The following is a 13712-nucleotide window of genomic DNA, read 5'->3' as shown; positions in this document are numbered from 1 at the left end:
TTGTGCGCTCTCTGTGCGGGCGGGGAGATTCCTCTGAGTCGGGGCCTACGCTCTTTCGCGCATGCACGCCAAAGAGCGCAGAAATCTCCCTGAGGCACAGAGGTGAATGGTGGGACCAACAGTGTATCCCCTTAACCAATTGAATTTAATGACTGAGAAAGAAACAGAGAAATGACAGAGAAAGAGAGTGAATTAGAATGGGTGAATTAGAGTTGAATCAGGTACCATAAGAGAAATGGGATTTAGCGCTTTCCCCTGTGATGAATTTGATGATGGGAGGGCATTTAATCAGTCAGGAGGCCCCACCACCTTCCTGCCTCCACCCCTATTAAGTCTGTGTACACTTAAGGGCCCCATGCTGGTATTAGCCATGTGGCAAATGGGGGGTGGGTGGGGGGGGGCTGGCTGGCTGGCCATGCAGGGAGTATGACAAGGAAACCTGAGCTGTGTTGCTCATGAGTTCCTGGGGAGTCCCTCAATCAAAGTCACTCAGTGGCTGAAACATAGAAACATAGAAAATAGGAGCAGGAGTAGGCCATTCGCCCCTTTGAGCCTGCTCCATCATTTACCATGATCACGGCTGATTATCCAACTCAATAGCCTGCTCCCGTTTTCTTCCCATATCCTTTGATCCCTTTCGCCTGAAGAGCTATATCTATTTAACTCCTTCTTGGAAACATACAATGTTCTGTCCTCAACCATTTTCTGTGGTAGCAAATTCCACAGGCTCACCACTCTCTGGGTGAAGAAATTTCTCCTCATCTCAGTCCTAAAAGGTCTACTCCATATCCTCAGATTGTGACCACTGGTCCTGGACTCCCTCACCATCTGGAACATCCTTCCTGCATCTACCCTGTCTAGTCCTGTTAGAATTTTATAGGTTTCTATGAGATCCCCCCTCATTCTTTTGAACTCCATGGAATATAATCCTAACCGACTCAATCTCTCCTCATATGTCAGCCCTGCCATCCCAGGAATCAGTCTAGTAAACCTGCACTCCCTCTGTAGCAAGAACATCCTTCCTCAGATAAGGAGACCAAAACTGCACACAATATTCCAGGCCTGGTCTCATCAAGGCCCTGTATAGTTGCAGCAAGACATCCCAGCTCCTGTACTCGATCCTCTCCTCTGAAGGGGAAGGCCCACTGAGAACCATCTCCTACCTTTGCTGCTGACCTCCCTCCTACCTCCCCCACAACTTCCACCCCACAATCCTCACCTCACCATCAATCACCTATGGCCAGGACCCAGCAATGATACTAGGCCTTGTGTGGGTGCCTTACTGACAGCCGCTACTGTCTCTCTGGTAGCACTGCCATTTAATAGAGCTGCTAGCCTCTGATTAGCTGGCAGCTCTCAGGGAGTGGGTCCTATGCCCCAGGGTGCTTGATCCTGAGGAAGCCTGCCCAGTTAAGTGCCTGAGTGGTACTAAATAGAGTTGGCTTCCTTAAACAAGATTAAACGCGGCTCTCACTGCTCTCCAGCCTGCGGGCGAGACCCCAGTCACCTCTATTAAACACTGCCTAAAGAGAGGGAAAGAAAAATTGGCTGAGAGAGGGAGAAAAAGGAAAAGTTAGAGAAAAAAATTGACATTGTTTAGAATATGTAAGATGAAATTACTACTTTAAGAAATGAGAAGAACGGTTTACATTGTTCACTTTCTGGACTGGATAGTTTGATTGACATTGCTTGAAGAATCATCATGTCATTAGAAGGGTACTTAACGCTATTTACCACGACCCCTAACTTAATGTGCTGAGTTTAATGGACACATAATGTGGAAATCAATCAAATTCTTGAAAATAATAGGAACGCTCATGATGCGGCATGAATAGATAAGCAAGTTCTGGAGATCCACACTTTACAGCATATCGCATAATCCCCTGAATTTGATAGTTGAATTGCACATTAAGAACGGAATTTAATGCCTTCTGCTGAGGCAGGTTTGGAGGAGGTGATGGGTGGTGCATTTAATCTGGCTACAGGGTGTGGGATTGAGAGCCCGCCAACTTCTGGCCTCTGCCTAGATTAAATCTGGGCCAGGAAGGTTCATTTTCAGTGTTCCCAGCCTAATGCCAGTTGAGGCCCTGCCTGCCCCCTCAGTTAGCCCCATCCCACCCTCACTTACCTAGGTCCCTTGATGATCATGGGCCTCCGGTGGGTGTATTGCCAGCAGCTGGCTTTCCCCAAAGGAGATGATGTGGAGCTCCTGCCAGCTCCCTAGCCCTAAAGACAGAGGCAAGTGATACTCTAATCACCAACAAGGAATAGCAGATCAGTTAAATGAGTAATTTGCATCTGTCCACACTGTAAATGAAGAGGATAAAATACCTGAAGGGAAATTTTAAAAATATAGAGCGGAACTTTTTAGATGGGATATAAGTTTAAAAAATGATGGTAGATAAATCAATGAGATTTCAAATTGACAAGCTTCCAGGACCAAATGCTTTCCATGTAAGGGATTTGAAAGAAGGAATCGAGGAGATTGTGGTTGCATTAGTTATAGTCATATAACAATCCCTTGATTTGGGAATTGTGCAGTTGTGTTGGAAAATTTCAAATGCCCTTCCATTATTTATGAAGGTAGAGAGAGAAACCAGGTAACTACAGGTCTGTCAGTTTAACATCAATTTTAGAGAAGTTACTAGCACCTGTCAGGCTAAGTGCTTGGAACAATACAAGATGATCAGAGAGAGCATGGATTTGTGAAGAGTAAATCATGTCTGACTATTCTAGTCGAATTTTTTGAGGAGGTGACTAATGTGGTAGATAAGGGGGTGTCTTTGGTCATTATCTAGATGGATTTCCAAAAAGGCATTTATTGAGGTTCCACACAAGAGATTATAGTTACAAGTGGAAGCTACAGAATTGGAGGCGATATTGCAACCTGAGGTGAAATTGGTTGGGGTAGGAATTGGTGAATAGAGGCAAGGCTGAGCGACTGCAGATGGTGCACTTCCTGCACATGTCTTTACATTGCTGTATATAAACACAAATCACTAAAAGCCATTGGACAGGTACAAAAAACAAATAAAAGGCGAATGGAATTTAGACCTTTATTTCAAAAGGGATGGGAACACAGAAGGGAGAAATATTTTTTTCTACTGTAGTGCCTTGGTCAGGCTCCATATGGAGTATTGTGGTCAGGTTTGGGAACCAATCCTTAGGGAAGATATATTGACTGTGAAACAAATTCCCCAGAACAATACCAGACTATTGGTTAAATTATGAGGACAGATTGCTTAACCTGGGTTTGTATTCCCTTGAGTATTAAATACTTAAAATGATACATTATATTAATGGTATCATTTGTTTATTCTATTACTTAATAAATTTGTTTAATAATTAAAGCACAAAACAAGACAAGTATGTTGCATTAAAAATACATGAACAGAAGTAGCTGAAATAACCTGAAAAAGTTCTATATCCATTACTCAAACGTGCTGTGAACCTTTTCTAGAAACCTGGGAATGTGGAGATATTCTCTGGGATATAGGGAGGTAGTGTCATCTACAAGGGTAGTCTGAAGCACAAGTCAAAATATTTAAGGCAGACTATTGCCCTTGGCAAGTGGGCTTGGTGGGGGTGGGCAGGGGTAGTTGGGACGCTGACCGCCGCTCATGATCAGCACCACACTGCGACTTCACAATGGCAGGGCAGTTAAGGCCCCCCCGCTCCAGTGTGAAACGCGAGCGGCAGCGCTCAGCACTGCCTGTACAAGCAGGGGTAGGAGGATGAGCAGGCCGATCGTGAACGAGATGAGGTGATATAAAGAAAAAAAAATGTCATAAAACATGTCATCTCATGTGACTCTGTCACATGATCAGGGACATGTCATTAATTCCGTTGTAAAGCTTTTATTTTATTTTTATTTGCTTTTGGAAACCTCATTCCGCCTGTGGATGACCTTTTAATTGTCGGCCGACATGCTGTCAATTCTAGCGCGCGCCCACCGAGTGAACTATTGTGCGACTGCGCGTTGATGTCGGCATGCTCGGCCAAAGTCAATGCGCGTCATTTCATGCTCAAGTAGGTCAGGTGCGGGCCTGCCCGCCTAGCGAAAATTTATGCCCCTAGAGTAAAGGACATCTAAAAACATGATAATTGGTTTGTGCCAAGTTGGATTCTCAGCTGCTGTTTTATCATTCGAGAGAACAGGAGTGCAATTCATTTCTGCGGCAGGAGAGAAAAAAATTAGTAAGCCACACCAATCAATGCCACACATTACTGAACAGCTAGTTCCAGAACAAACTGGCAAACCTCTGACAATGGATCTCACACTTTTTCAGGCATGGAATGTTGGAAACCCAATGAAAGGGGGAGATTGCTATTTTGTTTTTCAAATGGATGTTGGGAGCAGGCAGAAGAGGGCCATCTTTTTTTAAAAGTAATTCTGTGGTGTGGCAATCATTGCAAAAATATTTTATTTTATTTCTGCCTTTCGACCATATCTTGCCATTGCTTTCAAGCATACATGTAGCAAAAGTAGTCTTATAAGTAAATATTGTTGCTGAATTTCAATGTGTTCATTCATGACATTAGAAAAATGATTACAACAATGAGCTGCAAAACCTTTTAACAGCTTTCATTCATTTTAACCTTCAGGACATCAACCTAATCAGTATGCTGGTTGATAATGCAACAATTGGTGAATGGAACCTCCAGGGACTTCCAAGTGATGATTTGTCAATCCAGAATGGTATCATAGTAACCAAGGCAACAAGGTACCCTCTTCTGATTGACCCACAAGGGCAAGGCAAGATCTGGATTAAAAATAAAGAAAAGAACAATGAGTTGCAGGCAAGTCTGGAAAAATGTTTTTTGTACGTTATGGGACAGGGTTTCCACTCGGCTGTAATTGCTGATTCTGATATAAATTGCACCCAAAACTGCACCAGTTTGGAAAGGTGCCCCCACCCCAACACCACCCAACTCCTTCGAGTTTCCATCAAATTGTTTGGCATATCACCGAAGATAAAATCTGCCATGAACCAGCGCAATTGGACAACATTTTAAATGTGATTTTTTAAAAGCATCCTTGCTTTAAAAAAATTTCCTTCATATATTTAAAAGTGATAACTTGAAGTTTTATTAAAACAGCTGATAATAGTTTATCACAAAAATATACGAGTTTTTGCTCATTACCTGAATATCCACATTTTATGTTGCAGGAATCGCTTTAAAAAGAATAACTATTTTCTAGTTACATTGGGGTCTGTTTCTTAGCAAATCAAAAGTCATATTTATAAGCTTTTGAAACGTATTGTTTAGTGTTTTAGGACCCAAATGAGCCAGCTTAATTATTAAAGCCTCCTTGAATGTCTGCAAAGGAACACAATTAGTGGAAACTTTCGATGAAAATTAATTTGCCTGGGTGCATGGTTGATGTTGTGCACAGTGCCTGTTTCCAGCAAAATGGGTAGAATCTTACCTATGGTGGCGGGCTGGGCAGGAGTGGGTGGGGTTGGGCGCGGAGCTGATCGCCACCTGCAATCAGCTGCGCGCCACCATTTTATGTGGGTGGGCCAATTAATGCTCGCCCAGCATAACGCACATCCGGTAGCGCATAGCGCTGCCTGTGCAAATGGGGGAAAGAGGGAGCATTGGGGCCTGCGCTCTTTCATGCATGAAAGAGCGCAGCAATCTCCCTGAGGCACGGAGCTGCCTCAGGGAGATTAAGAGGCTAATAAAAGTTTTTTAAGAATACATGTCCCCTCATGTGACAGTGTCACCTGAGCTGGGACATGTTTGTGAAGTGGACAAAAACCTTCATGAAACCCCATCTCACCTGTGGATGAGGGTTCCTGGAAAACGCGAAGGCCACTTGGGCTCTTCGCCTGCCCGCTAACCTTAAGGTTGGACAGGCAGCGTTGTTAATGGGGTAAATTGCTTTCTTAATGGCCTTAACAGGCCGTTGACAGTTTGGCAGGCGTGCAGCCGCCTCCAGCGCTCACCCGCCAAACACAATATTGAAATGACAGCGCGATGACCTCGGGATACCTGATGTCATCTCACGTTATTTTACGTGTTAGCATGTTGGGCCTGCCCCCTGCACGCCGACGGCAATATTCTGCCCAATGTTTCTAAAACTAACACAAAAGATTTCAGAAACTTGAGTTGTGCTGAACACAAATTGTGCATAAAATTCCTTGTCTTTTATGCTTGTTCGATTGATTTTGGCCAAACTGTGTAAAAAAAAATTGAGTAGAAACACCAGGTATATATCTTATAATTAGCCAAAATTTAAAATATAAATAATAGAAAATGCCAGTGTTTTAAAATAATGAAGAATATTTCTGTCTAATAGTCATTGCTTTTATTAAGGTCAACAAACCATTTCAATGTATCTTCACCAGTCCCTCAACCAGCACCGTAAAATGTAATACATCTCATATAATTCATGTAATTCATTGTTGTTTGTGGAGCCTTGTTTTATGTTCAATGGCTGTCACGTTTGCCTAACATAACAGTGACTGCACTTCAAAGCAATTAATCGTATGCCAAGCTTTTGAGATATTTCAAAGACATGATAAGGAACCTTTGTCCTAAAGAAACAACTTTTTGAAAACTGGTATTATGGAAATATCAAAGCAAGCACAGGAGGCAAGTATGCTTGAAGCATCATGATGCTTTGTAAACATTTTACTGTTTTAAAACTATAACGAAATAGCTGACTGATAGGCCTGAATTTTGGCTTGGTGGGCCTGGGAGTGGGCCTGGGAACAGACCACCGACTGCAATTAGCCCCCCGACCACGATTTCACGCTAGTTGGCCAATTAATAGCCAGCCAGCATGAAAGGCGCATTGAAATGCTCAGTGCTGCTGAGGTGGGGGCGGGAGGAGGGCGAATGCTGAAGTCAGCGTGGGGGAGCGCTCACAGAAAGCTCCCTGAAGGCAGAGAGCTGCCTCAGGGAGCTGAAGAATTCAAATCTAATAAAAACAGATTTTAAAGTTGGAAAAAATGCCCACGCATCAGAAACAGTCACCTGAACATATAGAACATGAAAATTCTGTGCAAACATATTTTTAAAAAATAATATCGGAAACCTTATCCCGTTCTTGGATAAGGTTACCTCAAAAAGGCCAATTCGCCCGCCGGCCAACCGTAGTGTTGGACGGGCAGCAAAAAAAAAATCACGGTTCATTAATACTTTAGTGGCCTTAATAGGCCTCTTCATTGTCGGCAGGTGCACTGCCAACTCTTGTGCGCGCCCGCCGACTGAAATATCGTGTGAGTACGCGATGATGTTGGGACGCTCGCCCCACGTCATCATGCACTATTTCAAGCTTGAGCGTGTCAGGCACACGCCTACACACTCAAGCGAAAAATCCTGCCCATAGTTTTATTTGCAACTCCAGTACATCCCCAGCCCCCACTCTTTCCCTTATCTAAATAGCCACACAGAAAATATCTTTGAAGAGCATGACACTGCGGATGCTGAATCTCTGAAATAAAAACAGATAGTACTGGGAATATTCAGTAGGTCAGGTGGCATCTGTGGAGATAATGAAAGAGTTAATGGCCTGAATTTTCATCCTGGAGACAGGTAGCGGGAGTTGTGAAAATTCCCAGCTCGGCCCGCCTGCCTCCAGAGAAAGTGCCCGCGGGCTGCTGTTGGGCCAGTCGGCTGGGGTAGATTTCGGAGGCAGTCACAAGGGCTGCTAGGTGCCGAGGCAAGCTGTTTAATGACTCACCATGGTGCTGTGGAACCTCGTCACAGCCCTCACCTTACACACCCCCACACACTCCACGTGCCCCACCTGTGTCATGTTATTTTCAACATAGTAGAAAGTTATAAATGAAATACATTTTTTTAAAGCTTTGTTTTTTCACACATCCTACTGTCACTATAGGCGTCATTGTTTCTATATAGTGTATGGTGGGTCACTGAACATGGAATTGCCTTGGTTAAGCATTGAAACATAGCAACATAGAAACTAGGAGCAGGAGTAGGCCATTTGGCCCTTTGAACCTGCTGCACCATTCATTATGATCATGGCTGATCATCCAGCTCAATAGCCTGCTCCCGCTTTCTCCCCATATCCTTTAATCCCTTTCGCCCCAAGAGCTAAACTTCACTCCTTCTTGGAAACATACAATGTTTTGGCTTCAACTATATTCTGTGGTAGTGAATTCCACAGGCTAACCACTCTCTGGGTGAAGAGATTTCTCCTCATCTCAGTCCTAAATGGTCTACCCTGTATCCTCAGACTGTGACCCCGGTTCTGGACTCCCCCACCATCGGGAACATCCTTCCTGCATCTACCCTTCTAGTTCTGTTAGAATTTTATAGGTTTCTATGAGATCCCCCCTCATTCTTCTGAACTCCAGCAAATATAATCCTAACCGACTCAATCTCTCCTCATATGTCAGTTCCGCCATCCCAGGAATCAGTCTGATAAACCTTGGCTGCACTTCCTCTATAGCAAGAACATCCTTCCTCAGATGAGGAGACCAAAACTGCACACAATGGGCAGAATTTTCTGTCTACCGGGCAAGCGGGCCCGACCCATTCTCCAGCAGGTGGGGAGCCGGTCCCCGTTGGAGAAGCGGGCCCCGCCGCCATTTTAAGTGGGCGGGCCAATTAAGGCCTGCCCAGCGTGATGCCCAGCAGGAAGCGCTATGTGCTTCCTGTGCGGGCAGGGGGGATTCCTCAAATGTGAGAGTGCGCTCTTTCGTGCATATGCACGAAACAGCGCACATCTACCTGAGGCTAGGTGCTGCCTCAGAGAGATCGCTGACAGTTGTACAAACATTAAAAACAGAGAAAAAAAAATCCTTAACATCCCCCTCATGTGACAATGTCACACGAGATGGGACATGCTAATAAATTTCATTAAAACTTTATTCAACTTTTTAAACCCTACATGATACCTCATCCCGCTGGTGGATGAGGTTTCATGTTTTATCTATTCCCCACTGGGGCTCTTAGTCTGCCCAACAACCTTAAGGTTGGACGGGCAGGTCCTTTAATTGTTTTAATGATCCTGTCAGTGGCCTCAATTGTCCACTAACAGGTTGGTGGACCCACAGCTGATTTCGCTGTGCCCCTGCCTTCCTGAAAATTTAAATGGGGCGGAGTGATGTTGGGGGTTCCCCCAACATCATCCCGTGTCCTTTTGCACGTCGGTGAGCGGGCCCTGCCCCCTGCTCACCAATGGCAAAATTCAGCCCAATATTCCAGGTATGGTCTCACCAAGGCCCTGTATAATTGCAGCAAGACACCCCTGCTTCTGTACTCGAATCCCCTGGCTATGAAGGTCAACATACCATTTATTTCTTTACCACCTGCTGCACCTGCATGCTTACCTTCAGCGACTGATGTATGAGGACACCCAGGTCTCGTCGCACATTCCCCTCTCTCAATTTTTAGCCATTCACAAAATGATCTGCCTTCCTGTTTTTGGTGGACTTTGTTGAAAGCCTTCTGAAAGTCCAAATAAACCACATCCACTGGCATCCCCCTCATCAGCTCTACTAGTTACATCCTCGAAAAATTCCAGAGGATTTGTCAAGCATGATTTCCCTTTCGTAAATCCGTGCTGACTCTGTCTGATTCTGCCCCGCAAGCTTACTCTTGTACTCTATTTGTACTCTATTTTCCCCTTCTTAATCAATCCATTGGACCTCCTTTGCTGAATTCTACACTGCTCCCAATCCTCAGGTCTGTTGTTTTTTTTTAGCTAATTTGTATGTCTCTTCCTTGGATCTAATACTATCTCTAATTTCCCTTGGCCACCTTTCCTGTTCTTTTGCGCCACTTGGGGTATGAGGGGCATGGGGGGTTTGGGGTAGGTGGAGGGGCATAGCTTAGAACGGGGGCCTGAAGAGTCATTTGGGTGCTGGAGAGGAATAATTGGCATTGGGGATATGAGGGGCCATGGGAGTGGGTGGAGGGGCATAGCTTGGCACAGGGGGCATGAGGAGGCCACAGTAGGTGGATGGAAGGTCAAATCTTAGCATAGAGGGCATGAGGAGCCATAGTGGGTGGGTGGAGGGGCATTCTTTGGCATGGGGGGCATGAAGAGGACCTTTTGCACTTTTTAAAAAGTCTGCTCATGTAGACTAGGGTTTACAACTCCTCTGAGTGGCAATGAACCAAGACTTTTTAAAAACCTGTTTGTTTAGGTGCTTATTTCATGCCTGTAACACAGGTGCGGCATCAGCTAATTTCAAGGCTGATATCTCTCCAGACACACAAAAATCAGCATTATATTATTCTTCAAGTCTAATGAGATGCTAAAGTATTGAAATTAGGTTTCTGATGTGCAGCCCACCATTGACGATCACAAACTGCTTTCATGAAGGCATACAACCAATTTTTGGCCATTTCGCCACATTGTCCCCCCACCGCCCGCCATGACGCCTGATGCCAATGGGACAGGATGATTCCACCCTTTAATTTAAAACTGTGACCCCTAGTTCTAGATTCATCATGAAGAGAAACACTCTTTCAAAGTCTACCCTGTCAAGCTCCCTCAAAATCTTATATGTTTCAATAAGATTGCCTTTCTTCAAAATTCTGATGAGAATAGGCCCAACTTGCTCCACCTTTCCTCATAAGACAATCCCTTCATCCCAGGAATCAGCATTGTGAGTCTTCTCTGAACTGAACTCTTTGGATATAGAAGTTTCTTCTGAACTTATTTCTTGGATTTCTTGGTGTCTATCTTATATTATTGCCTCTAATTATGTTCTGCCCACAAGAGGAAACACTCTCTCTGGCCTACTAAACCTCTATTATGTCATCCATCTTTCTTCCTTTTCCAAGAGAAAATAGACCCAACCTGTCAATCCTCCCTGATATATATACTGTACCCACGCTTTTCTGGTATCAACTAAGTACATCTTCTCTGAATCCTTTTGGGTGCTTCTATATCATTTTCATAATACGGTGACCAGAACACCATGCAGTATTCTTCTTGTGGGCTAGCCAAGGTTTGGTACAGGTATAGCATAACTTCCCTTCCTTTCAATTCTATTCCTCTCAAAATAAAGGCTAGTGCTTAATTTTTTTTAATGGCCTTATTAACCTTTGGCGCAACTTTTAGTGATTGGTACATTTGCCTTTGTTCCTCTAACACATTTAGCCATGTAACTTCCTACCAAAATGTACTACCTCGCATTTATTTGTGTTGAACTTCCTTTGCCAATTATATGCCCGTTTTGCAAGTTTATTAGTGACCTCATCATTTGTTGCAGGCCTCTTCAGTATTGACTATCCCCTCCAATTTGGGAGATCCACAAATTTAGAAATATTGGGGGAATTTTATGTACCCCACCCCCTCGTCGAGGTATTTGAAGGTGGGAGGGCACACAAAATAAAATGCATGGCTAACCTGCCACCTTCCCACCCAGCCCCAAAATGTCCCTATATTATGTAAGGCATCAGCCTTACCCTTAGATCTATTGAATCCCTTAAGTTGCCAATTTCCCCCTTCTCTAGGGTCCCTGATCCTTCCCTGACCAAAAATCCCAGACTTGCCTGTAAGTCCGGCATTCATAGTTTCTTTTTGGACTCCCTCGTAATCCCAGCAGCAGCCACTACTGCTTTCTGACGCTGCTGGAACTGCTCAACTGTCGGCCAATCAGATTGACCGGCAGCTCTCGATTTTTAGACTTCCTGTCCCTGAGGGGTGGAAATCCCACTCTCACCTTGTTAAGACCAGCCTCAGCAAATTATCGTTGCAGGGCAGCCCTTTTTAAAGTCAGTCAGTTCAAGACCAACTTTCTTTTGCCCTGTAAAATTCACCTCATTGTTTTTGATTCCAGAGTCCATATTGCTAATGTAAATTGCGAACAGTAGAGCCCCCAGCACTGACCCTTGTGAAACACCACTTCCCATTTTATGCCACTCTGAATAACTCCCCTTTACTCCCACCACTCCCTGCTTTCTGTCTTGAAACCAGCTAGCAATCCAGTCTGCCACTTGCCCCCCGACTCTACATTCTCTGAACTTGTTCATTAGTCTATTATGGGGCTTCTTATTGAAAATGTTTTGAAAATCCAGCTAAATTATATCTACTGCATTACCATAGTCTGCCCTCTCTCTCTTATTTCCTCAAAAAAATTCAATTTTCCTTTTTAAAATCCATGCTGATTACTCATTATTGTATTCTTTGTTTCTAGATGTTGTTCTATTTCTAAATGTTCTTCTGTTTTATTAATTCTATTCTGTGTTAACTTTCCTGAGAGTGTATCTTTTGAGTCTGTGTACAATAACAGATACTTTAGTAACCCAATGAAGAATCATAAAATTTTTATAATAACTGTCCCATCTTTGGCACATGCTGGAGGGGGAAGGTGGTCTCCTTCTGTGCTGTACGATTCTATGATTCACCTACAAGGAAGTGCACTATTTAATTTCAGGAGAGACATTTGTATTCAGCTCCCTGTGCATCTGTCAACTTAATGTCTGTAAGATCGGGGTCCATGACGTCACATTGAATCCCCATGTACAAATGTACAAAATGTTCACTTCATATACTTTTGAAGGCATCTGAAAAATTGATGTGAACTTGAAAAAAAAAGTGAGAGAGCATGTGTTCTATACAGTGTTTATTCCACTCCCATATCCTGAAATGCTCTTTTGGTGTTTTTGAAACAATTTGCTGAAACAAGGGCCAAGTTGTAGCTTCCATTTCTCATTAATTTCACCTGATGGTTTCCACTGAGCTAATTGTATGATTTAATTTTGTGTCTGTAGATAACATCACTAAATCATAAGTACTTCAGGACCCACCTAGAGGACTGCCTATCTTTGGGACGGCCCCTGCTAATGGAGGATGTAGGAGAGGAGTTGGATCCTGCTCTTGACAATGTGCTGGAAAAGAACTTTATTAAATCAGGATCAACTTATAAAGTAAGATCAGGTTTGAAAATAATGACTAATTTTAAAGAAATTAATGTTTACTCACATAGGATTTGTATATCGTTAAAGACAATCACACCTCATTCAAGTAATGAAAACTGATTGGTTTAACAAAAATATTGCTAATGGATAACAGTTAAGCTTGACTGAGCATGAATGGTTCCGATCCTTCCATCTGGAGTAAATATGGGTTGAGAACCCAGACATGTTGGTGCCGGCACCTAGAAGGCAATTTCCCAGGAGGTGACTAATTAAGTGGCCACCTTAAGAAATCCTGACCAAGTAAGGATAGATAGTGGGCTCCCGAGGCTGAGAACCAATAGGAGGCCCTCCAGCACTAAAAGATTGGCATCCCCGCCATTAGAGGTGGAACTGCTGATGTTACAGGGGAACAAGAGGACATGTCAAGATGAAGGCACCCTCTGAAAAATTTTTTGAAGAGTAAAAGTAAAAAGTTGCACAGGAGGAACCTCTTCACAGGATGGCCTATAACCACAGCTGTAGCCACCTGACATTCGTGGCTGTGTTGGGAGGAGATTAAGTTAATGAGGCATTGATAACCCCTCCCCTCCGCCCCACACACACACACACACACCATCATCTGACTCTAGCTGGCCATCTCAGTTCATTGGCCAAGCTTCAGCCTCTACAAGAGGGCCTGTCGGCCATTTGGAAAATTCCTGATGGCTTCTGACAAGTGCCCTCAATGGGCAAGTTAATAGGTCTAATTGGCTACCCACCGCTAGCAGATGGATAGAGTAACTACCTGACCCAGCTTCAATGAAGGTTGCCTGGAGGTAGGTCCATGACAGCAGACTAGCACGCTGGCCCATAGTTGG

At 43.9% G+C, this 13712-nt stretch overlaps 1 protein-coding gene across 1 annotated transcript in view; it reads left to right on the top strand.

The window, feature by feature from the left end:
- dnah5l (dynein, axonemal, heavy chain 5 like) overlaps positions 1-13712 on the top strand; it is a 504419-nt gene that overhangs the window by 356602 nt on the left and 134105 nt on the right. The window contains exons 62-63 of the mRNA XM_041183960.1: positions 4606-4800; positions 12709-12864. Coding sequence (XP_041039894.1) covers positions 4606-4800; positions 12709-12864 — 351 coding nt within the window. The remainder of the gene's footprint in view (positions 1-4605; positions 4801-12708; positions 12865-13712) is intronic.

Source organism: Carcharodon carcharias, chromosome 3 (genome assembly GCF_017639515.1).
Source record: "Carcharodon carcharias isolate sCarCar2 chromosome 3, sCarCar2.pri, whole genome shotgun sequence".
In the NCBI taxonomy this organism is placed as follows: domain Eukaryota; kingdom Metazoa; phylum Chordata; class Chondrichthyes; order Lamniformes; family Lamnidae; genus Carcharodon; species Carcharodon carcharias.
This window is presented reverse-complemented; position numbering and strand designations above follow the sequence as displayed.